Source organism: Xenopus laevis, chromosome 8L (assembly GCF_017654675.1).
Source record: "Xenopus laevis strain J_2021 chromosome 8L, Xenopus_laevis_v10.1, whole genome shotgun sequence".
Classification (NCBI taxonomy): domain Eukaryota; kingdom Metazoa; phylum Chordata; class Amphibia; order Anura; family Pipidae; genus Xenopus; species Xenopus laevis.
The window spans coordinates 124,477,300-124,503,379 of NC_054385.1; the positions used below are offsets into that span (position 1 = coordinate 124,477,300).

At 39.8% G+C, this 26,080-nt stretch overlaps 1 protein-coding gene across 1 annotated transcript; it reads left to right on the forward strand.

Moving 5' to 3' along the window:
- The first annotated feature begins 720 nt into the window (after positions 1–720).
- Positions 721–25,461, forward strand: ca14.L (carbonic anhydrase 14 L homeolog). Its single transcript, XM_041573545.1, has 10 exons — positions 721–1,008; positions 4,730–4,750; positions 7,947–8,126; positions 12,273–12,415; positions 16,140–16,235; positions 16,493–16,559; positions 16,709–16,866; positions 20,897–21,014; positions 23,007–23,124; positions 24,812–25,461. Exons 1-10 carry the CDS (start codon positions 924–926, stop codon positions 24,870–24,872), a joined length of 1,047 nt encoding a protein of 348 aa, XP_041429479.1. The 5' UTR covers positions 721–923; the 3' UTR covers positions 24,873–25,461.
- The last annotated feature ends 619 nt before the right edge of the window (positions 25,462–26,080 follow it).

Here is a 26,080-nt window from a genome sequence, read left to right on the forward strand (position 1 = left end):
TTGTAAATTCAGTACTGTTGCTACTTCTTCAAGGTTATGGAAATTTAAAAACATTACTGTAATCCAATTTCATTATTTTCAAACCATGAATCCAATAACATTTTCTCTTTTTTTTGCAAAAAATTAAATTATGAAGTTATGGAAACTTGAAAACATTACTGAAATCCCTTTTAATTATTTTCATACTATGAATCCAATAAAATGTTCTTTTTTTTGTCAAAAATGAAATTTTAGTCTTTTATAAGATAAATTTTGCTGATTTCACAAAAATTTTAGCTGAAATCTGAAAATCTAGAGACACGATCAGCAATCTGATTATATTATTTATCTGATAGTATAGCTGATAATGCTGGGGGGAGAAATGGAGAGCGGAATACATTCAACTGATATTTTATGGCAAAATATGATTATAAACAGGTTGAAAATTACACATATTAGCTTATAGGGGATATAAAAGAAAATAAATTGGCATTATATGATCAAAAATAGTTGGGTTTTCCATATATTTTGAAAAATGAGATTTCAGAACAAAATAGGATTAAGATAAAATAAAGAGAGAGTAAAAGGTGAAAGTTGGGTCCCACCCTGTATGTAAATGTCTGTTTGCTGGGGGATCAATACTGAGATTGGATGCAGTGTGGGCTTTGGGGGGTGCGAGTGTGCACGTATTTCAGGCTGGAATACACAAATACCACTGATACTTCTGCCTGTGACATTGCGGATTGGAAGCTGAGTGGCCAGTAGGAGGCCTACAGACCTATTTATAAGGCAATGTGCAGTTGCAAGCTCATGAGTAGACTGCAGGGACAGGGAGAGATCTGCTGGACCAAACTTATACAGAGAAGCAGGGAGTCTGGACACTGCATAGACTGTAAGGGACACACGGACCTTCAGCGCTTTTGGCTACAGAATCAGCCCAGGATATGTCTGTCCCCACTACCTGTCTACTAGCCAGGATGCTGTGCCTTCCCTTTCTCATCCTCAGCATATCCCATGTCACAGTTAGAGGTGAGTGTGCCAGAATCCTTCTCAGAAAGGCAGAATCTGCCAGAAAATATCAACCATTTTTATCTCTTTAACACATAATTTAGTTTGTGTTCCCCATTGCAATGGCAGTGCAGCCGACCTATCTTCATGCTAACATTTGCAGGTGCTGTTATCTCTGTCTTAGCATCCAACTTTTAAATGATTGCAAGCTCCTGAGCTCAGGGCTCTCTATTCCATTTGTATCAGTTTTGTATTGGTTGACTCTCCCCCCCATTTTATTAAATGTATCATGGTAAATGTAAATATAATTACAATGTGTAATGCATGCACTACTCTATTTAGATAGAAGTAAAATGTCTCTAAGTCATTGTCAGCCAAACTGTACTCATTTCTTGACTTTGTGTTAAAACCACCAACACGAGCAGCCCCCTTAGCTCATAACAAGGTTACAGATACATAGAAACATTGGGGTAACCGTCACCCTGCTATATTTCCAGGGGTACCCAGGGTGCAAATAAGCACTCACCCCAAATCTCCCCCTAATTGGCCTTCAGGCTGGGCCCCCTTAGCTCATAACAAGGTTACAGATATATAGAAACATTGGGGTAACAGTCACCCTGCTATAGTTCCAGGGGTACCCAGGGTACAAATAAGCAATCACCCCAAATCTCCCCCTAACTGACCTTCAGGCTGGGCCCCTTAGCTCATAACAAGTTTACAGTTATATAGAAACATTGGGGTAACAGTCACCCTGCTATAGTTCCAGGGGTACCCAGGGTACAAATAAGCAGTTACACCAAATCTCCCCCTAACTGACCTTCAGGCTGGGCCCCCTTAGCTCATAATAAGGTTACAGATATATAGAAACATTGGGGGTAACAGTCACCCTTCTATAGTTCCAGGGGTACCCAGGTTACAAATAAGCACTTATCCCAAATCTCCTCCTAACTGGCCTTTAGGCTGGGCCCCCTTAGCCTATAATAAAGTTACAGATACATAGAAACATTGGGTAACAGTCACCCTGCTATAGTTCCAGGGGTACCCAGGGTACAAATAAGCACTCACCCCAAATCTCCCCCTAACTGGCCTTCAGACTGGGCCCCTTAGCTCATAACAAGGTTACAGATATATAGAAACATTGGGGTAACAGTCACCCTGCTATAGTTCCAGGGGTACCCAGGGTACAAATAAGCACTCACCCCAAATCTCCCCCTAACTGACCTTCAGACTGGGCCCCCTTAGCTCATAACAAGGTTACAGATATATAGAAACATTGGGGTAACAGTCACCCTGCTATACTTCCAGGGGTACCCAGGGCACAAATAAGCACTCACCCTAAATCCCACTTTAAATGGCTAATTAAACCTGTTCTTTACAGGCTGTGGCAGATGGGTAGATTGGCAGAGCACGTCCATCTTCTGACCCTAAGGGCTCACAGACTAGCGTTTTTACCTGCGCTCCCCTGGGTTCCGTTTTTTCTGCGTTCAGCCGCAGGGGAGCGCAGGAATAGACGCTTTACATTTTTTCCAATGGGGCTGTACTCACACAGGCGCGTGTAGGCGCCGAACGCAGGAAAAAGTCTCAACCTGCGTTCGGAGCCTACACGCGTCTGTGTGAGTACAGCCCCATTGGAAAAAATGTAATGTGTCTATTCCTGCGCTCCCCTGCGGCTGAACGCAAAAAAACAGAACGCAGGGGAGCGCAGGTAAAAACGCTAGTCTGTAAGAGCCCTAATGGTAACCACGTAGACCCTGCTGATGAGATTGTTGCCTGACCTGCAGGTGTACAAAATGTTGCTAATAACCCTTATGTGCCATTGCTCTTAGAATCCAAAGCAGGCTAATTTCAAATGTTGTGGCCCAGAACATTGGGCTGCAGTAAGAAACTTCTGAAATCGCCATGTGTGATTGTGTTAAAGATATTTGATAATCTGTTTGCTTAAAATGTGAGGTGGAATAAGTGTGTGTAGTAGTAACGTATTACATAAGATTGTTTATTCAAATCTGACAACCCCCCCCCCAAACAAACTACCCCTAGAAGTTATTCTGGCTATGCAGCATTTTCTTCACTTAATATAACAAGGATTAATGGCACAGCTTGGAATTTCTAGACAAGTTAAAAGAATTAAAGGGCCGGGGAAATATTTCTTTTTAATCAAAGTGCAGGGGGCTCATTTGGCTGCAGATCCACACTCTGCGCTCTCTGCAAAAAAAAAGACCTTTTGTTTTGTGTGGGAAAATTCTCGGTTGGAAAGAATCCTTTTCGCAATCTAAATAAAAGAGAGAGAGGTTTATCTTGTCTGGGCTATAATGTCCTCTTCCAAGAGTGATTTTCCAATGGAATAATGGGCTAGGTAATAATTTGTGGAATTAGAGGTCGGGATGCAAGGGGGAAGGGGTCAGAGAAGAGAATAATACAAGGGAGAAGGGGTTATTTCTATAAAGAGTGGTAGTGGCTTAAAGGAGAACTAAACCCTAAAAATGAATATGGCCAGAAATGCCATGTTTTATATAATGACCTTATTGCACCAGCCTAAAGTTTCAGCTTGTCAATAGCAGCAATGATCCAGGACTTCAAACTTGTCAAGGCTTTTGCCATGCTTATGTTACAGTTCAGATAGATCTCATGCCAAAGCCTGTGCTACGTTAATGTTACAGGGCCGTGTTTGCATTGGGCTCTTACAGAAGCACAAAACATAATGTACAACATTTCTAGCTACTTCTTTAGTTAGGCTTTAGTTCTCCTTTAACTAAAGTTACATTTTAGGGCCCCCTGATTACCATATATGCATTAAAGGTGCCTTTTCGTGACTGGGCCCCCCAGTAACTCCAGGATCTGCTCCTCAGTGGGGGGGACGGGACGGATAATTCCCCTCCCCTTTAATAAGATATCTCACAAAGCTGCATTTGTCTGGAGAATCTCCTTAAATGCATTTTCTGTTCTTTCTGCCATGCGGCTTAAAAACGTACTTACCCTTTGTCCTGTCGTTAGCACCTGTTAACCAGGACCGAGTCATTTCTTAACAAGCGCGGGTGGGTTAATAGGTCAACGATCACTTGTTTTTCTTTCTACCCCACCATCAAAATAGAAATTCAAGTTTATCATTAATATAATGGCTACACTTGTGTTAATTTGTTTTTCTGTGTCTGGATTAGTGAAAGGAAAGCCTGACTAAATACAGGGAATTGCAAAACCAAAAATAATTATGCCGAACTGAACAGAACTCACTTCTCTTTGCTTAAAATGAAGCTTGCCCTTTAAAAAATGTCACATTTCTAAGCCAACTTATTAGATGGATTTCAATAATATCAAATTGTGGGGGCCTTGTCCATAGAAATGGGGCAAAAAAGAGCAAAGTGATGGAATACATAACGCTATACATCATCTAAAAACAGCAGGCTGAGGGAACACATACACGCTATACATTCTCAGGGAAGCCAATGAAGATGTATAGCGTGCAGCCGGTATGTACATTAGGAAATCATCCAAAGGAATCAGACATATTGTTCTCTAGCTCCCCGTGCCACTTGACATCTGTTCTAGGTTTTCTGCTCCACACAGAAGAAGCCATTTTGTTCGGTACAAGCCACTTCCTGTCCAGGAAGCTTTAGCCTGCTGTAAAAGAAAAAAGGCGGGAAAGGATGGAGGATCAGGAAAATGGCTGCCACTGCTATGTTAAGGAAAAATTATAAGGATATTATATATGAGGCAATGATGTAATTCTATTTTCTTTGTTTTTCAGGTTCAGGCTGGACCTACACAGGTAATATTTTTATTATATTTATTCTATATATATATAAACTACAATTCCGAAGGTCTGGACTAGTATTTATCCATACTGTACACACAAGCCTTAAGTCTTTGCACCCTACAATTTCCTGTACAGGTATGGTGCAGGTAAGAGACTGGAATATGAATAGGAGAGGCCTGAATAGAAAGATGAATAATAAAGAGTAGCAATAACAGTTGTAGCCTTACAGAGCCTTTGTGTTTTAGATGGGGTCAATGACCCCCCATTTGAAAGCTGGAAAGAGTCAGAAGATGAAGGCAAATAATTCAAAAACTCTAAACCAACTAAAAAGTTTTTTAGAATTAGCTAACATACTAAAAGTCAGGGTCGGACTGGGCCTCAGTGGGCCTCCGATCCGCCAGTCTGACACTGCTAAAAGATAACTTAAAGATGAAATGGTGTGGTGTAAAAATTGCACCTTTTATAAGCAGGGTGTCTTTATTGTTTAGAAACCTAGTTCTTTAGATCCGTGGGGCCCCCTTGAGTGCCCCACTGAAGGCATGACCCCTTTCATCCTTTCTAAACACAGAAAGTTGTAGGTCTCAGCATCTCTCACTCTGATTCATCAATGTCAGGGGTTCCCTGGTTATTTATCTGGGTTTCTATACAGGGGGGAGGGTTGAGAAGTGACATAAATGGATCGTAGCACCGGGCCCAGCTGTATCATTACAAAAGAACCTGCCTGTCTCTGAATGGGAAAAGGCTAGATGAGGCCATTCAGGCGGAGGGACCTGTTTTGTACTTTGGGGATTGTTTTCTGCAAGCAAATTAACATTGTGAAAGAAGGGACTCTTTGACATGCAAATGGCGTTTCGCCTTCCAGCATTCCCAAAATTGTACTGCCCTGAGCTCCGCCTTGGGAATGTTCTTTCATGCAGGCACATTGTGGCAACCAGCGGTGGGTATATAATAAAATGTATGAGAACTCAGGACACCGATGTCACAAGCAACAATTCAAATGTGACATCACAATTCTATGACTCTCTCTCTGTAAATGGGAATCACAGGATATCACAAAGGCAAATATATATATATATATATATATATATATATATATATATATATATATATATATATATACACATTGGCTTTTAATAACATGAACAATGACGAGTTCTGTCTGTGCATATTCATTCTATCAGAGACAGCCTGACAGAACCGGAGAGGTAAAACAGAGACTAGATCCATGCCAGCTATGATGCATGAAAGTGCAGTCAGTGACTGCCAGTCACAGTGGAAGTGTCAGTGATTTTAGACATAAGGGCCACTGTATTGGCTGACCTCTAAATACGCCTGCCAGGGGCATAAATAGCCAGCTCCAGCATTCTCACCTGTTCCTGCTATGACTTTTTGGGAGTGATAGATATATATTTAAAGACTGTACAGGGAAAACGCACTGCCCATTTTAAAGGCATACTCATATCTGGGGAAAAAAAATAACAACCAAATAGAACATCTGTTTTGCTAGAAATGAGCATGAGAAATAAATGTATTTTTGAAATGATATACCAATGGCTGAAATGAAATAAAAAAAAATGAATGGAGGCCATATTGGGTGAGATCGAGACTGAGCTAGAATCACATGACTGGAGAAAAGTAGATAGGCCCTGTGTACCAGGAAGTAGAAAAGGAGCTCAAATTATTTCAGCTTTTTTATTTTTTTCAGCTACATTTTTTTTTTACATATTTTTGCACCATACATGATGTTTTCAGGCAAAAACAAACACTTTTTTTATATCATTGATAGCATTCTTTTAAAGGGGTGGTTGACCTTTAAGTTAACTTTTTTTTAGAGAATTCTAAGCAATTTGGCCTTTGTTTTTCATTTTTTAATAGTTTTTTAATTATTTGCCTTCTTCTCCTGACTCCTTTCAAATGGGAGGGGGCGGTCACTGCCCCATCTGAAAACAAATGCTATGTAAGGGCAGAGACACACGTGGAGAAACAGGGAGATTCAGTTGAGGAGATTTGAGGGAGATTATCCAATAACAAATCACCTCTTCTTCGGGCGACTAATCTCCCCGAACTGCCTTCCCGCCGGCTAGAATCTAAATTGCCGGTGGGATGGCATTCAGAATGCTTCGTTTTCGGAAGTCGTCTGAAGTTTTCTCATGAGACAACTTCGGAAAACGAAGCTCTCCGAGTGCCATCTCGCTGGCGATTTCGATTCTAGCCGGCAGGGAGGCAGTTTAGGGAGATTAGTCGCCCGAAGAAGAGGCGATTTGTTATCGGGCGACTAATCTCCCTCAAATCTTCTCAACTGTCTCTGCCCTTAAGCTGGCCATAGATGCAAAGTTCCGATCGTACAAATCATCGTACGATCGGACTTTCCCATCTCCCGACCCGCCACTAACCATTCAGATCAAAGTCTTACCAGTCAGATTAGTTTTAGAACAGATCAGCAATGTTCTGCCCCTGACAGCAATCGTACGATATCTATGTCCAACCAAAGCTAGTGACAGTCTCCCACTGAAAATCGTACGATCGGCAATACACGCAGAGATATTATCGGCAGCCGACAGAAATTTTCTAACAGTCCGATCGACCAAACGACCGATCTCCGCCGGACGAAAAATGTCGGGACTCTCCACACACGTTCCGAAAATCGTATGAATCCTCGATTCGTACGATCAGATCTTTGCGTCTATGGCCAGCTTAAGCCTACACATGCATTGTTATAGCAACTTTTTTACTACTCATCTTTCCATTCAGGGTCTCTTTTGTTCATATCCCAGTCTCTTATTTTAATCGATGCCTGGTGGCTAGGGTAATTTGGGCCCTAGCAACAAGATGCTGACACTGGAGAGCTGATGAATAAAAAGCCAAAGAACTCAATAACTAAAAAAAAAACCACAAATAATAAAAAATTAAAACCAATTGCAAATTGTCTCAGAATAACACTCTCTACATACTAAAAGTGAACAACCCAATTAACCCTTTTCCTGCTGCTCCTACTTGATCTTGCTACAATGTATGTAGCCACACAACATGCAGCGCTGATCAAAGAGGAAGTCGGAATTGTAAAAGTCAGATCCATTACTGCCCTCTAGATCTATGGCCTATTAAAGGGACAATATCATTGCCAATCATTAGAAAAAGGTTGCCCCTTATTCTAGTGTACGTGGTTGTAGAACATGTTGTGGTTTATAATAATAATGTTTGGTCACAGGTCACCACGGGCAGGAGAACTGGCCAGAATCGTACCCTGACTGTGGAGGGACTGCCCAATCGCCAATTAATATCCGCACTAGCAATGTATCTTACGATGAGACCTTACCGCCCATAGAACCAGAAGGATACAACACTCCTGGGGACCAGCCTTTTACCCTGACCAACAACGGCCATTCAGGTAGGAACACCCAGCATGCAGTTCACCAGCAAGTTGATGAGACATTTGCCATTTTGCTTTCCATAAATCTGAGATGAGAGTCCTGCCCATGGCCTTCCAGATATTGTTATAGATTGCAGTCTTCATGCACTTTGTTATTGTAGAAACAGGAATTTCAGTTTGAAGGGCTAATCTTGATGTGTCTTTTTCACCCTGAATAACAATGTTCCTGTGTTGGGTGCTGAGGACAATCAGGTGATGAAGCCTCATTTCCTTTCATTATAATTCATTGTCTCTAGAGTTCATGGGTTCTGCTTCTCTTTTGTTTAAAGGGCAATAAAGTGAAAGTGTTTCATTGGTTCTTGTGTGTCCTTAATAAGGAGACCACCATGGATTAATTGCCCCCATGGAAGCTATAGAAACACAAATGGGCTAATTTACATTCAGCAGGTGTACAATGGTGGCCAAATAAACGTCATTCATAAAAGTGTTGGTACCTTCCTTCTCTCCTCTGCCCTTTAGCTGATTGCTATGTTCTTCTGCTTTGATGGAACAGTAACACCAAAAAAATGAAAGTGTCTTAATATAATGAAAATATAATGTAGTGTTGCCCTGCACTGGTACGGCTGGTGTGTTTGCTTCAGAAACTCTACTACAGTTTATATAAACAAGCTGATGTGTAGCCATGGGGCAGCCATTCAAAGATGAAAAAAGAGAAAAGGCACAGGATACACAGTAGATAGATAATGGGATTCTTCTGAAATTATTTGTTATCTACTGTGTATCCTGTGCTTGAATGGCTGCCCCCATGGCTACACAGCAGCTTGTTTATATAAACTATAGTAGTACTTATCTGTTATCTACTGTGTATCCTGTGCTTGAATGGCTGCCCCCATGGCTACACAGCAGCTTGTTTATATAAACTATAGTAGTACTCATCTGTTATCTACTGTGTATCCTGTGCTTGAGTGGCTGCCCCCATGGCTACACAGCAGCTTGTTGATATAAATGATAGTAGAGTTTCTGACGCAAACAGTACAGTATATTGTCATTCCTTTAAAACACTTCCATTTTTTGGTTTTACTGTTCCTTTAATGCATATGGTGCTGCTCTGATGGGCCAATTTACTGACATTGACACCAGTGCAGTAAGCTGTAGCAACCAATCAGATCTTTGGCATCATTTTATAACTAGTAGTAGAATAATGAACAGAGCTTGGCCAATTTCTGCCCCATACCCCCCATCTGCTTATTTGACATCACCTGCCACAGCGGGACCATATACTTAGGACACGCCCTTTGTATTTCCACATAAGTAAATTCCTGTTTAATGATCATTCCCTGGAATCAGTGGTCTGTGCAGGAGTGAATGTACAAACCACAACTGCCTGCACCTTGTATCTTCCCTTATATTTTACAGAACTATTTAAAGGGGAAGTCAACCTTTAAATAGGCACTTATTCCTAGCAGGCCTTTGCATGATCTTTATTATATATATATACAGCAGGTATTTTTTGTAACATTATTCCCAGCCTGCAAATGCCTGAAAAACAATTTGGGTTTAAAACCCTTGCCTAACTTGTATGTGTTGTAAAACCCAGGGACCAAATATTGCCTACACCTATAGCAGTTTTTTGCGGTAGGGTTCAATACACTCACGATTTGTTGAAACATTTTGAATGATTCCTTGTCGATGCTATCGTCATATAATTACGCGACTCTACATGAACATTGGAGAAAAAACAATATGCAGTCAGACGGTTCAATGCAGTATACCCGAAATACCTCCAATCATTTATTTTTATGCGGAGTAAAACCCAGGGACCGAATATTGCCTACACTTATATCACTTCCTGCTCTGAACTGAGCTCAGGCTCCTGCTCAGGAAGTCAGAAAGTCCTAAAGAAATGTCTTCCCCCACAGAGATACATATAATACATGATCTATTAATTCTGTAGAGCTTTTCTGTTTAGGTGCTAGACCCGTGGAATCTGCTAACTTGGGCAGTTGTAGAAACTATGTGTGTTTGGGGGGGGGGGGTAGAATGTGATTAGTTCGCCCTGAGTTCCAGGAACTCTTAGCCGGTAAGCCCCGGTATCAGCAGACTCTATGGCTGGAGGGGTCACCATAAAGTTAGCAGAAAAATGTGGGTGGATGCAGTAGACAAGTGAAATATTGGTCCTTTATGAATCTGGAAGAGGATGACGATGATTTGTTGGCTGAAGGCCACAGAGGGACTGTAACAAAAGAGCTGGTTCTATGGAAACAATGGTCACTATGGGAACATGAATGTGCCGCATGATGTTGAAAGAACAAGGGGTGCAATATGCAGAAGAGGGGGGATGTGCAATGTAGTGCTGCTGCACTGTTAACCCTGGGAATCATGCGTAAAGTGGCTGCAATTAACAATAAAAACTTGTGATTCTACGTTTTCTTTTCAAATCAATTGGCGAGACATTAAAAGAGAAGTGATCGAAGCAGAAAGGTCCCAGGCAGTTCAGAGAGGTCTAAGGGGGAAGCACAGAGAATGATGGCAGTCTAACATAGTAACATAGTAAATCAGGTTGAAAAAAAAGACACACGTCCATCAAGTCAACCTTTTAACTCTATTTAACCTGCCTAACTGCCAGTTGATCCAGAGGAAAGCAAAAAAAATTTGCCTCAGAGGGGGGAAATATCCTTCCTGACTCCAAAAAGATTGTAATCGGACAGTCTAGACTACCCCTTCGCAGGAGCTGTGAATTGTACATGCCAAAGCTTTATATCAACATACAGCATGAAAATATATTTCACTATAAGGCAGGTTTATTAAAGGAAAACTATAACCCCCAAACAATGTAGGTCTCTATAAAGAGATATTGCATTAAACAGCTCATATGTAAAATCCTGCTTCATGTAAATAAACCATTTTCATAATAATATACTTTTTTAGTAGTATGTGCCATTGGGTAATCATAAATAGAAAATTGCCATTTTAAAAAATAAGGGCCGCCCCCTGGGATCGTACGATTCACTGTACTCACAAACATACCAACAAACCATACATGTTAGTTTACATGAGCCAATTAACAGAGAGAGTTGTGTCTTTTGCTTCCACACTTCTTCCTGTTACAGTTAGAGCTGCAGTATTTCTGGTCAGGTGATCTCTGAGGCAGCACACAGACCATCACTAAATGGTGGCTCAAGGCAAGAGATGTAAAAGGGCAATATTTACTTAAATATATATTCCAGTTTGGTAAGATTCTTTAATATGCCACTTAATATGATATGAACTATCTGTTGCTTAAGTTTTCATTTTGGGGGTATAGTTTTCCTTTAAGGGTCGAAGTGAAAATTCGAATTTTCGAAAAAAAAATTTGGTCAAAATTCGAATTGTGAATGATCGAAACTTGATTCGAGTTTAATTCAAATTCAAATTTCGAAATTTATCATACTCTGGCCCTTTAAGAACTCAAATTCGACTATTCGCACACCTAAAACCTGCTGAATTGCTGTATAAGTCAGTGGGAGAGGTCCAGGGATTTGTTGATGTTTGTAGCCTCCCTGACATTCAAGGTTTTTTTTTTCGGTGAAAAAAAACGAATCAAGATTTTAAAATTCCCAATTGAATTCGATTCGAGTTTTCGGGTCGTTTAAATTCGTTCAAGTTTTACACGTTCAGTTTTATTAATGCAATTCGACTAGTCGAATTTCGAATTTATGGGAGTTCAGAAAAAACTCACATGAATTAGAAATAAGACCCTTGATAAATGTGCCTCTAGGTTTTGTGTGCCTACAAAGTAATCATGTGGCTCAACACAATTTGAACATTTGAAACATTTCCCACCACTTTTTTTTGGTTCCATGGGTGGGAAGTTATTTCCTTTATGGCAAAAACGCCAGCCCCATGTTGCTTTATGGCAGGGATTCTAGTCCTTTACCTCTGCCTGGAGAAAGGCCTATATAATGATTTGTAAAATAGTGGGAGCAATCAGAGAGCTAAGCTAATGCAGAGCAAACAAAACCACCAACCTGTTAATAAGATACCTAACATGATATTCTCCAGATCAAACATCCCAAACAATGGGACGATAAATAACGAGGGTCTTGTTCTGGAAGCAACTGAATCACAGTTCTGGAATCTCATGCTTGGAGCAAGCTAATTGTTTTATTGTGGATTCTTTTCCAGCTCAACTCTCTCTGCCCTCCACCATGGAACTCCGAGGGCTCCCCAGCACATTCAGGGCTGTTCAACTTCATCTGCACTGGGGCAGCGCCAATAAGCAGGCAGGGTCCGAGCATCGGCTGGACGGGGAAGAGTTTCCTGCAGAGGTAAGTCCTTTCTTGATGCCATTGCTGCACTGGGAATTGGGATTAGGAAACCATAGCGCTAACCTATATCTTTGGTAGGTAATGTAATATCACTGGCATGCCAAGGCCTGTGCCATGTTTATGTTACAGTTAAAGGAGAACTAAACCCTAAAAATAAATAGGGCTAAGGATGCCATATCTTATATAATTACCTGATTGCACCAGCCTAAAGTTTCAGCTTCTCAATAACAACAATGATCCAGGACTTCAAACTTGTCACAGGGGGTCACCATCTTGGAAAGTGTCTGTGACACTCACATGCTCAGTGGGCTCTGATTGGCTGTTGAGAAGCTAAGCTTAGGACTCGTCACTAATTATCCAGCAGAAAATGAGCTTCCCCTGTAATATAAGCTGATGCTACAGGTTTGCTGATTATTAAATTCTGATGCTAATTGCACTGGTTTCTGTGCTGCCATGTAGTAATTATCTTTATTAATTACTAATCAGCCTTATATTGTGACATTTCTATTCTATGTGTACTGTATATTGTGAGTGGGTCCCTAAGCTCAGTAAGTGACAGCAGCACAGAGCATGTGCAGTGAATCAGCAGAAAAGAAGATGGGGAGCTACTGGGGCATCTTTGGAGACACAGATCTTTACTGCTAAAGGGCTGTGGTTGCCTTGGGCTGGTACAGAAGCACAAAACATAATGTACAACATTTCTAGCTACTTCTTTAGTATAACTTTCCTTGTCCTTTAAGATCCCATGCCGAGGCTTTTGCCATGTTTATGTTACAGTTCAGATAGATCTCATGCCAAGGCTTGTGCCCCGTTAATGTTACAGTTAACAAATCTGTCCCGTTCAGCTTTGCAGAAAAATTCTTGAAACTGCAAAAAAAATTTGCAAAACGTCGAAAAATTATTGTAAAACGTCGACAATTTAATTTTATTATGTGCGTCAATTTTTTACGTGCGCAACAATTTTTGTTGCTCCAAATGCATTAAAGTCAATGGCCGTTTATTCTTATGGGGACTTTTTTTGTCTCAGCAGTGCAGTGAAATTTTTCGTGGCGAATTTTTTGCCGCAGTTTTGCGAAAAACTTTGCAGATAGCAAAGTGCATAATTCCGCTGCGAATCCATGCCTGGTGAAAAAAACGTGTTCATCACTATGAAGAGCCTATGCCAAGGCCTGTGCCCTGCTCATTTTATATAAAGAGATATAGCTGAGAATTCTGCTGGACCAAAACAAACCGTGGGACAGATTTATTTGCCAGGATCATGCAGGGCAGCTCACGCTGGCCGGAGGGATTTGTTCCAGTCCACAGGCCATGCCGGTTACAGAACAAAGGACTCATTAATGGCTGAAGCAGCCGAGTCAGCGAAATTCTCTCCACAGTCCCATGTGCAACCCAAATAATGGGATTATCCCGCTATTACATGTCTGCTCATAATCTGACCAGGGCCTTGATGTAATAGCGTTTGAATTTACTCATGCACACTTATGTAATATCTCTGCCTGCAGCATCAGCCGTTAGGCCACTAGATTGTGAGCTCTCGTGGACAACATCTTAACTGTACAGCTTGTGTAACAGCTCAGAGCTGTGGCATAAGGAATATAGCAACCTCAGAGCTGGATCCTGGAGCACTCATTTGTAAATGCAATTTTCGATGATGTATTTATTCCCTGACTCCTGAAAAAGCATAGCAGAAGCAGACTAAAGGCCCGTGTATGGGTCCCCCGACGGGCTTCACCGATCGCAATTTTGTCGAAAGTCGGCCAGATCTCGATCGGATGGGACGAAAAATCCTGTCGGATCGTGGCCGCATCTATTCGTTGATGCGGTCCCGCGATCCAACCACCCATTACTATTAGGATCCGATCGTTGGGCCCTAGGGCCCACGATCGGATCAGCCCGATATTGCCCACCTCAAGGGGAGAGATCGACATCGCCAAAGGAGCGGATCTCTCAGTGTATGGCCACCTTAACAGAGTTGAACCAACTCCTGCTACTTTGTTTCAAGAGTCAGAACTGGAGAACTGAAAGCTCATTGCATTGTCTGTTAGTTGGCCCATTGCGTGATCGGACTTGTTGTGGGCCTCTCCTATCAGTCACTGGCTAGAGAGATTCAGTACATTCCAGTCTCCTTATCCTGCATATGTTTCCCCCTTCAAAGCCCACCTTAAGAATTATTATTATGTGAGTCTGGATTCCATACTTACTGTACATTTTTATGGTGCTAGGCTTCCCTGTCTCCTCATATATATACACATACACTCCCTGCATACTTTCCCTTATCTTTGTTGGAATTCTATGGGGCCCTATAGCAGAATAGATATTGGATAATGCAATAGGGCATGGATGTATCTGCTTTTCATGCTTGACAGTAGAACCATCATCTGGGGGTTGTTTAGAGTTCTATGTCCTAAATTTGAAATCTTTGGATTTAAAAAGCAACTAACTGTATTTACTTAGAAAATAGAATGTATAGAGATTTTGTGCTTTCTTCCCCCATAGACTAGTGACTGGGCGTGCAGTGTTAGCTTTGCTTAAGTGGCCATAGTCTTAGGGTAAGGAAACACGGGCAGATTGCCTCACGAGGAAACTTCGGGCGACTCTGGAAAACGAAACCCCACTGGCAATTTTTCATTATAGCCGGCAGAAGGTAGGGGAAGGCAGTTCGAGGACATTGTCGTCCCGAAGAAGAGGCAACTAATCTCCCCAAATCTGCCCGTGTGCCCTACACTTACGAAGAATGACCAACCCGCACATATTCTTACGACCTCCAAACATAATCCCAAAAATATTAATGAGTAGAATTAGTATATGCATAAGAGAGAGAGGAACCTACGCAAAATGCCATGGCTAGTCGGAATAAGAAAGAGACCCTGATCCGGTAATTGTACAACTATGTATTATCAAATCCTGCTGTGTACTGTACCTGGCAGATCATAATAATATGGATATTAGAGCACATGAATTCATATCCAAAGCAGCTCGTCCGTTCCCTGGACAGTAAATCCATAATACATGCGAAATTGGCACTGTATTATATCCTGCCGTGTAACTCTCTATCATTTACGTGCTCCTCCTGCCAGCCTTCACACAACTATACATGCAATTACGACAAACACACCACTGTATTCCATACTCCACCATGCTGTCAGTGTTCTCGTGGTATCATATACATGGACTTAGCACCATAGTAACTATATACCTGCCGATATATCCTCATGGCGGGTATCTATACAACCATGAAAATCTGCCCACATGTAATTTATTCCTGCAGTGTGTCTCCATGCAAACAAAAACCCCAGAGATAATTAATAACAGCGCAATTGGGCCTCAATGTACTATACTTATCCTGCACTGTGTTTCTGTAGTATCCTACATGGAATATAAGAACAAAACTGCTATTTATCCCCCTCCGCTATATTCTGGAGCAATATATTACATGGAATTGCCAAATGTATTTATCCTGCTGAGTGTTCTGGGGCTATTATACATGAATTGGCCACTGTTATTTATCCTTTAGTGTGTTTGGCCCGGTATTATGACACTGGACACTCTGCAACTGTCACTTATCTCCCTGCTGTCAACCCACCACACTGCTGTTTGGTGTAATAATATAACTAAGAGAATTGCACTGTATTTATCCATGCCAGTGTTTCCTGAGTAAACCATGCGGGGAATTCAAGAAAAAAAAGTTGTTTAATTAATAACCTCCATTATCTTTCATCCTCAGCTGCATATCGTCCATTACAATGCTGACAAGTACGCAGATATCAATGAAGCCAAGAACAAGCCGGACGGTCTGGCAGTGCTGGGAGTCTTTTTCGAGGTGAGAGATGGGACACATTTTTCTAATTTTCTGGGAGTTTTGCTTAGATCTCCGGGTCCTTGAATGCACATATAGTAAACAGGGTGCCGGCACTGGGGGGGTAAATTTCTGTTAACGACACTGATGACCCTGTTCACCTTCAGCATTTTGCTGCTGCTACACAGTTCAAAAACCATGCAAAAAACTATTAATAAATGTTCATGCACATGTTATAGTCTGATGTTCTTGAGCACTGATGTGATTGTTTTACGCTTCAGATAGGAGCGACGGATAATCCAGCTTATGCTAATATACTGCGTCACCTGGATAACATCAGATATGCAGGTGAGACATCACACAAAGAATATCTGGCAGTGCAGTTTGAGAGTAAAGAGAGTACAGAGTATAGAGGGTACAGAGAATACAGAGTATAGGAACAGCTATGGAAGCCTTGTTCCAACCATGTGCTAAGGATATGGTCACTTTATTTACAGGACAATCTATATCCGTTCCTTCATTCAACGTGCGCCACCTACTCCCTGAGAATTTGGAAGACTATTTCCGCTACCAAGGGTCTCTGACCACCCCTCCCTGCTACCAGAGCGTGCTGTGGACCGTCTTCTACCATCCAGTGGAAATTTCCAGATCTCAGGTCGGTGGAAATGTCTTGATAATCTCCTGCGGCACCAGGGGGGTCTGAAACTGGACATTGATGGTGCGAACGAATAAAAATGGTAGACCAAATACCATTATGTTGTACTGCATGCTACAGTCCGGGGCAGATTTATCAAGGGCCGAATTGAAAATTTGAATTTACGAGTTTTTTTATGGTTACACCTGTCAAATAAGACTAAAGAGTTATTCAAATTAGATTTGCGTTTTTAAAAAAAATTTAATTCGTTTTTCAAGATTACCATACTCTGGCCCTTTAGGAACTCAAATTCGCCACCTAAAACTTGACGAATTGCTGTTAAAGCCAAAGTTTAACGGGTCGAGTTTAAAGTTTTCGGGTTGATTCTATTCATCTGAGTTTTAAAAATTTAATTTTATCTATAAATTTCGATTGCATGAACTTCGATTTCATGGGAGTTTATGGGAGTTTAAAAAAAAAAAACTCAAATGAATTCGAAATTCAACCCTTGATAAATCTGCCTCCCCCTGTATCAATTTTATTGGGTTTGGCACACATCTGAGCTCCAACCCCAACCAAATCGATACAGGAACTATAACTGGAAAATGGGGATATTATAGGCAACACGCCTTCCCCCTCCACAATGTAACCTATAATATCCCCATTTTCCAGTCTTCAATTTAAGAATTGATTTTCGGCAATAGGGACAACGAGTGAAAGTGTCCAATTAAGAGTTGTGACTGCAGGGGGTGCAAGGGAAGTGACTGCATCAGAGCCTAGGGACTCCAGGGGCCCAATGTGCACAACGTATTCATTGTTTTCCTATTAACAATGAAAGAAAACTGTAATATAAAGTGTAAAGCACTACGTATCTTGTCGGCGCTATATAAATAAACGATGATGATGGATGTTGCAGGCCACAGAGAGGTTAAAGGGGTGGTTCACCTTTAAGTTAATTTTTAGACTAATTCTAAGCAACTTTTCAGTTGGTTTTCATTATTTTTTTTTTTTTACAGTGTTTTAATTATTTGCCTTTTTCTTTTGAATCTTTCCAGCTTTCAAATGGGGGTCACTGACCCCATCTAAAAACAAATGCTCTGTAAGGCTACGCATTTGTTGTTATTGCTACTTTTATTACTCCTCTTTCTTTTCAGTCCCTCTCCTATTCATATTCCAGTCTCTTATTCAAATCAGTCGATGGTTGCTAGGGTAATATGGATCCTAGCAACCAGATGGCTGAAATTCCTATTTGGAGCGCTTCTGAATAAAAAGCTAAATTTCTCAAAAACCGCAAATGATAAAAAATGAAAACCGATTGCAAATTGTCTCAGAATTTAACTCTCTACATAATACTAACAGTTAACTCAGAGGTGAACCAGCCCTTTAAAGTATAGGAGAAAGGAAGAGGCTGCTCTGATGTTTTTCTGGCTAGGAAAAAAAATTAGAAACCTTTCTCAAATCTTTCCTAAGCAGAAGAACATCAGAGCAGCCTTTTTCTTTCTCCTGACAACTTCCTTGACTACTTGGTGGTCAGAATGGTCAGAAACTGACCAGCAGGTGGTGCTATCTGAACAAAAATCATTCATATTAACAGCACATGTATCTCTTAATATCTTGGAATTAAAAGAAAATAAATAATGAATGTAAATTACAAAAGATCTTAGAATAGTCCCCTCATCAATTTTACATTCACTTATTTTAAAGGTTTACTTATCCTTTAAGGGGGTTGTGGGCCTGGGATTACAAACTGGTGGTATAAAGTGGTAGAAGGGTCCAGACTACTATGGGTCCAACCAGCCCCAATGAACAGACTATTGGGGGACCCAATCTGGTAAAATCGAAAGGGAATCCTTGCAGCCTGATGTGCAATAAATCAACCCTTTCATGGCTGATTAGTAGGACGATAGGCAGGTCCCCCCTATCATAGGCTCAAATGCCGTTGGCCCCTTCCCAACAATGTAAAGGAAAACAGGGAAAGAATTCTGAGCACTGGGAGCATCGGGTCACCAACTAATAAATCTATCAGCATCTCCCAACAGCATAAGATGCTCAATGTCAGCGCCGTGTGTTTATTTGGATTCTCCAAAGTCTCAAGTGCCCATAAAAATGCTGGAGGAGTATTCTATCCACTTTCAAGGTTTATACTCCCTTCTGTCAGAAAGCACAGCATCCCTGTTCATTAAGATAACATTTTTACACTGTAAAATCCCTGAAAGGAATGCGAAGAATTACCATTTAGAATTCAGAGTCGCTCCGTGACATGGCAGAATAGAAATCGGTGCAGTCTGCATCAGACCTTCTTTATAATCAGCCCTGTAACATTAGCTTCTATTTTGTGCTATTGCGCTGATGAGTTCTGATGAACCCTTCTCAGCAGCAGCCCAGAGCCCACTGACCATGTGCCGTGCCACTTGTATGGAGGCAAAATTTGAATTGTTAAATAGTTAGGGGCAGATTTATCGAGGGTCGAATTCAAAATTCAAATCAAAATTAAAAATTTTAAGTTTTCTTTTTATGGTCAAAACTGTCAAATTAAACTAGGGAGTTATTGAAATTCAATTTGAGTTTTTTTAAAAAATAGAATTCAATTTTTGAGATTTATCATACACTGGCCCTTTAAGAACTCAAATTCGACTATTTGCCACCTAAAATCTGCCAGATTGCTGCCAGCCTTCCTGACATTAAATAGTTAGGGGCAGATTTATCAAGGGTCGAATTCAAAATTCAAATCAAAATTAAAATTTTTACGTTTTTTTATGGTCAAAACTGTCAAATTAAACTAGGGAGTTACTAAAATTCAATTTGAGTTTTTTTTTTAAAAAAAAAAATCAAATTCGATTTTTGAGATTTATCATACACTGGCCCTTTAAGAACTCAAATTCGACTATTTGCCACCTAAAATCTGCCAGGTTGCTGCCAGCCTTCCTGACATTAAATAGTTAGGGGCAGATTTATCAAGGGTCGAATTCAAATCAAAATGAAAAATTTTACGTTTTTTTATGGTCAAAACTGTCAAATTAAACTAGGGAGTTATAGAAATTCAATTTGAGTTTTTTTTTTAAAAAAAAAAAATCAAATTAGATTTTTGAGATTTATCATACACTGGCCCTTGAAGAACTCAAATTCTACTATTTGCCACCTAAAATCTGCCAGCCTTACTGACATTAAATAGTTAGGGGCAGATTTATCAAGGGTCGAATTCAAAATTCAAAAAATTTTACGTTATTTTTTTATGGTCAAAACTATCAGATTAACCTAGGGAGTTATTAAAATTCAATTTGAGTTTTTTTTTTTTTAAAAAAATCTAATTTGATTTTCGAGCTTTATCATACAGTGGCCTTTTAAGAACTCAAATTCGACTATCCGCCACCTAAAATTTGCCAGATTGCTGTTTAAGTCAATGGCAGACCTTCAGGGATCAATTTGGAGTTGTTTGCAGCCTTCCTGACATTTCGGAGAAAAACTCAAATCCAGTTTTTAAAATTCATTTCGAATTCGATTAGAGTCTTCGAGTCGATCCTTTTTGCATGAGTTTTCAAAATTCGTTTTTTATAATAAATTTCAACTGGTCGAATTTGAGTTCATGAGAATTTTAAAGAAAATATTTGACCCTTGATAAATCTGCCCCTCAATGTATAATTAGTTTGGCCACTAGGTGGCAGTGCTTCCAACAGTAAAAATTGTTGGTATGAAGAGTGAATAAAGCAAACAGGAACAGGAAATATGGAGGCCATTCTGGCAGTGATAGAGGAAGGAGCCGCTGTTTACCTGTTATGAAGGAGTCACAGCAATAAACTACAACTGTTTAAGGGAAAGTCTTCCATACCTGCTTGGACCATTATTGTAGGGCTGCTGTACCTTTGATCTGATACCGTGAGTTTAATATATAAAGTACATCATTTCCAGCCAGATTCTTTTGTAGGCTTTACTTGCCCTTTAAATAACCAAACCGCAGCTTGGTCTTGGCCAGTGGGTTCACACACATTTCTGCAGCTGCCCATTGTAATTACATTCTGCTCATGTCTGTCCTTTCTTGTGTTGGTGCCCCCAGCTGGAGAAACTGCAGACAACTCTCTATTCTACGGAGGAAGGAGTCGCCCCAGAGGTGCTGGGAAACAATGTCCGAGAAACGCAACCGCTTAAACCGGCCACGACAACAGAATGTTTTCTCAACACTCAATCACACCAATACGTAAAGTCCTGCAGTCCATTAACAATGAATAGTCAATCTATCTGTGCAAAAAAATCAAAACAAGTATTAAACTGGAAACCTCTTGACACACCAGACCAAATACATTTCACACTAGAGTAACATTCTATACCTAAACATAATATTCTCTTTTATCTAATGTCAATTTTGTACAAGATTCAACTACACTCACAGGTATGTAATCATAACATGTACGAACGATAATACTATTCCGTTACTTTTGATTAATTAGCATAATAATGTCAATTCAATAAGAGAAAATTATATGAATACTCCCTCAAATAGATATAATGAACCCCCTACTGTAACAATACGAAAAAATGATATTAGAAAAGTCACGAGGAGTTCTGTGACCATATAAAGACACAAGGAAACTGCAGGCTGAAGTATAAATACAGGAACTACCTGAGTATCACTCCATGAATAATTAATAAAGAATAAACTGTACCCCCTACTGTAAACTGAATCAAGAGATAGTATAAAAGACAAACTGAAGGGCATGTTCTGTGACCCATATCAAAGCACAAGGCTGCAGGACTGATATAATAAGGCGAACTTCTTAGGTATCAAACTCAATGTATTAATACAGGGATAAATGTACCCTACATAAACTGATCCCAAAGGATATATAGAGATACCACTGCACCAGGAAGGCTCCTGTTCTGTGACCATAAATAAAGAGCACAAAGAAATGCCAGGCGAGTTAAATACAGAAACTACTGTGTATCCACTACAAAATGATAAATTATAATAAAGGGTAATATGTACCCCCCCCCTAAGATACGTAGAATCATAAGGAAAATAATAGAAGTCACTAAGCGCCGTTCTGTGACCACCATTATACCAAAGGCACAAAGCGTCTCGCAGGCTGACTTATACAAATCCTGAGTATCGACTAATAGCTCAAATAATAAGGATTAATCATACCCCCACTAGCCATAACACATAGATACCAGAAGATAATTAGAAGAATCACTGACCGGGTCTCGCTGAACACCATATAAAAGGCACAAATAAGAAGCTGCAGGACTGAAGTCATAGTCACAGGGAACTCAGCAGTCAATCATCATATACCATGGTAATATACTAAGGAAGGCATAAATGATACCCACACATCACCTCGATAGATCATTATAAGTATATTAGACAGTCACTGAAAGAGGTTACTGATAACCAATATAAAGGCAACAGGCTGACAAGAATGAAGTAATAAATAACAGGACTCTAAAGTAATCACATACATGTAATCTATAAGGCGAGTATGTAACCCAACCTACTGAATAGATCAACATAAGGATATTAGAAAGATCACCTGAGGGTTCGTGACCATAATAAAGGCACAAAACGTTGCAGGCTGAAGCATATATCACCAAGGGACACTAAACCTCGACAGTATCACTTCATGTATTAATAAAACGGCGGCTCAAGTACCCCCTACTGTAGATCATAAGGAATATTAGAAGTCATCTGAGGGGATTCTTTTTTAATTAAGTAGAACCACCTATAAAGGGCACCAAGCTACAGGCCTGAGTTCATAACAGGAAACTCTGAGTACTCCACCTGCTGTATTATAAGGATAATGTACCCCCTACTGTAAATGATAAGATATTAGAAGTCACTGAGAGCGCATTCTTCTCTTGACATACCTACAAGGCAACAACGGCGACTGACAAGGAACTAGAGTTATATAACAGGGAACTCATGAAAAGTATCACTCAAAGTATTAATTAATATTTTAGACGAGTCCACTAGAGAGAGTTACTGCATGACCCATAATAAAAGCACAGAGCTTAGTAATAATATACTCACTGAAATAAAAATCACCAAATAAAATGACAAAATACCCTAAAATGAATAATAAAACTGTCTCAATGCAGGTGAAGAAAAAAGCATACCTAAAAAATAATAATAATACTTAATAACAATAATACAGTATTCAGCAGGACACTAAATCCTTCTTCCTTTGACGCTACAGGTACTGTGGGGAACATCCTAGCCATCATCTTCGGGATATTCTTGGGAATTGTTGTCATTGGCTTCATTATCTATTTTATCTACAGAAAGACGAGGTAAGACCAAACAAAAAAGGTCATCTGGTGGTTTTGGGCCAAACTATGAGAAAGATCATAATTTTACATACATATATATATATATATATACCCCCCATCACATGCCCACACAAAATATTTTTGGGGTAGTCCTGCATGCTCTGGATCTCCTTCTATATTGCTTCACCCCTACACTTGGTTGGATCCTATCATCTAGGAGTTGTGTTCCATTCTTGTTATTAGCAGCCAATCACAGCCGAGCCTTTCTGGGCATCACCAGTGATTTTGTGGCTCCTTTTAGTCACAATTCCAAGCATTGCCCCACTCTCAAAGTACAGATCACTACAACGACATATTTTGGTCAGTTGTTTAGGACGTCTTGTAAAGAGACCATCTGGAATGTATAAGATACAAGAACTATGACTATGTAAAATATACCCTGCTTAATGATGTCATTTGTGTCACTCAATGAAACTTATGTATTAAAAAAAAGGTACCCCCCAAAGCAAAAAATAAGGATATTAAAAGTTACCTCTGAGTTCCATGACCTGGAACCTGACCACGACAAAAGCCATGAATATCTTGTAAATTATATCCTTATAAGCAGTGAGTTCTGATGTCATCAGTTATAAACGGTGAGTTCTGATGTCATTTCTGTCACATGACTCACTAAAACTTGTGTATTATAATAAATAAAGGACTCCCTGTTCAAACATATGAGGATCTCTCCTAGAAAATATACCTCTATATGGTCATGGAAATCCTACACAAAAACCAGCAAACTAATATATCACTAACTATATACTTAATCCTAAAATAAGAGGGCAAACCAAAACACAAAAAACCCAAAAAAAAAACAAGTCATCATATGCTATATTAACACTAATATACTCAAAAATAAAATAGCTCAACCACCACACAATGAAAATATCCTGTAAATAAATTATCCTATTAACTACACAATGGGAGACTAGACTAGTCCACTAGTAACATAACACAATATCACCCTAAAAACGAATCAACAAAATAACTACTCCCAGGTTGGCAAAAAACTATCCGAGGATTATTTAAAAGTTTCCTCGGGTTTCCAGATGACCTGTAAATAATTAAAAGCACATATGGCCCCTACAAAGACCAACCTCTCGCCTACTAAATTAATCCTACTAAAATGCGCAATCATCGAAAAAACTCACAAACTCCCAAGTTTACTATTTATAAAGTAGCCACTTTATTTACTATATAAAATATCAACCTGAATACCTTAAATATTCCTACTAAAATGGTGACTAGTGATGTAATCCATTATAAACGATAAATAACTACCCCCTGTTGCAAAATATGAGGATATTAAAAGTTTCCTCGGGGTTCCATGACCTGTTTATAAGCACTTGGCCTACAGCCTCGTACTTTTATATGGTCATGAAACTCCTCAGTGACTTATAATATCCTTATATTTTACAAGAGGGGGTACTTTATTTATTATAATACACAAGTTTCAGTGAGTCATGTGACAGAAATGACATCAGAACTCACCGTTTATAACTGATGACATCAGAACTCACCGTTTATAAGGATTTCATGGCTTTTGTGTAGGGGGTATTCACTATATCATTTCAGTAGGGGGAACATTTAATCACATGTATTAGGTGACAGCACCCCTATCCAAACTCAAGAGAATAACACTCTACTCGGTCTTGTCCCTTCTCAGGAAAGATACGGCGGGGACTTCGAAGTCACAGACAGCCCCCACTGAGGTGAAGACCGTCTAGTTTATCAAATTAAACATGGCGGCCGGCAAGCTAAGAATGTACATAAAAGCACGTCAGAATGATTTGGTCACTGTGAAAGGACTTTTTTTTGCTGCCAACATAGACTGGTCTTCATGTTAAGGCTCTATAAATGATGATGGACCTTCTGGCTCTTGCCATAATAATCTCCATGGATCTACAACCTCTGGGGTCTTCAACGGTTCTTGCTCCATCCTGTGAAATTTTAATATTAACTTTACAATGTGTTTTGGAAGACTGTGCCCCTTTCATCACCCGTCAGTTGCCACCCCATGGCTCCTTTTTGTAATTACTGCTTGATCATGGCCTGAAGACCAGAAGAAGCTGAAGAACAAGCGCAAGGAGATGACAATGGGCAATGAAACCCATTAGAACCCTGGCATGTGTAATAAGCTGGATGTGATTGGGCAGGGGGTGGCCAGGACCACCCTATTATTGTTGCCAAACTATTCAACGTAGAATTTACTTGTAGGAAAAATTGGTACGTGCCACATATCACTCAACCACTGCTCATAGTATGTCACTGCAAGTCTTCCATGTTGTAACCAGCTGGAATATATATCAGTCTCTATATTATATAATCAATAGCCTTTAATGTGAAAGGGGAAAATACATCTATTCAATAGGTAGGTTTCATCTTCCATGGGTTCTCCCTTATTTAGCCTTAAAGGGGTTGTTCACCTTTCGGGTTAACTTTTAGGGGCAGATTTATCAAGGGTCGAATTTTGAATTTGAAAAACTTTTAAATTCTACTTCAAAAAGACCAACCGAAATAAAATCAAAGGTTTTTTTTTGTCTGAATAGGTCCGTTTTCGAATTACGAATCGCACGAATTTAAAAGTAATATCGCATTCGAAAGAATTCGATTTGAAGTTTTTCCAAAAAAAAAAAAAAAACCTTAGACTTTTCAAAGTCCACCAATTGACTCCAAATGGGTTCTAGGAGGTCCCCCATAGGCTAAAACAGCAATTTGGCAGGTTTTAGATGGCGAATGATCGAAGTCGAATTTTTAAAGAGACAGTACAAATTTCGATATTCACATTTTTTTCAAATTTGAATCGAATTTGGACTATTCCCTACTCGAAGAACACAAAAATTAGCTAGGAATTTGAATTTTTTAAATTTGAATTTTTACCTCAACCTTTCATAAATCTGCCCCTACATGACAAATTTCGATATTCGAATTTTCA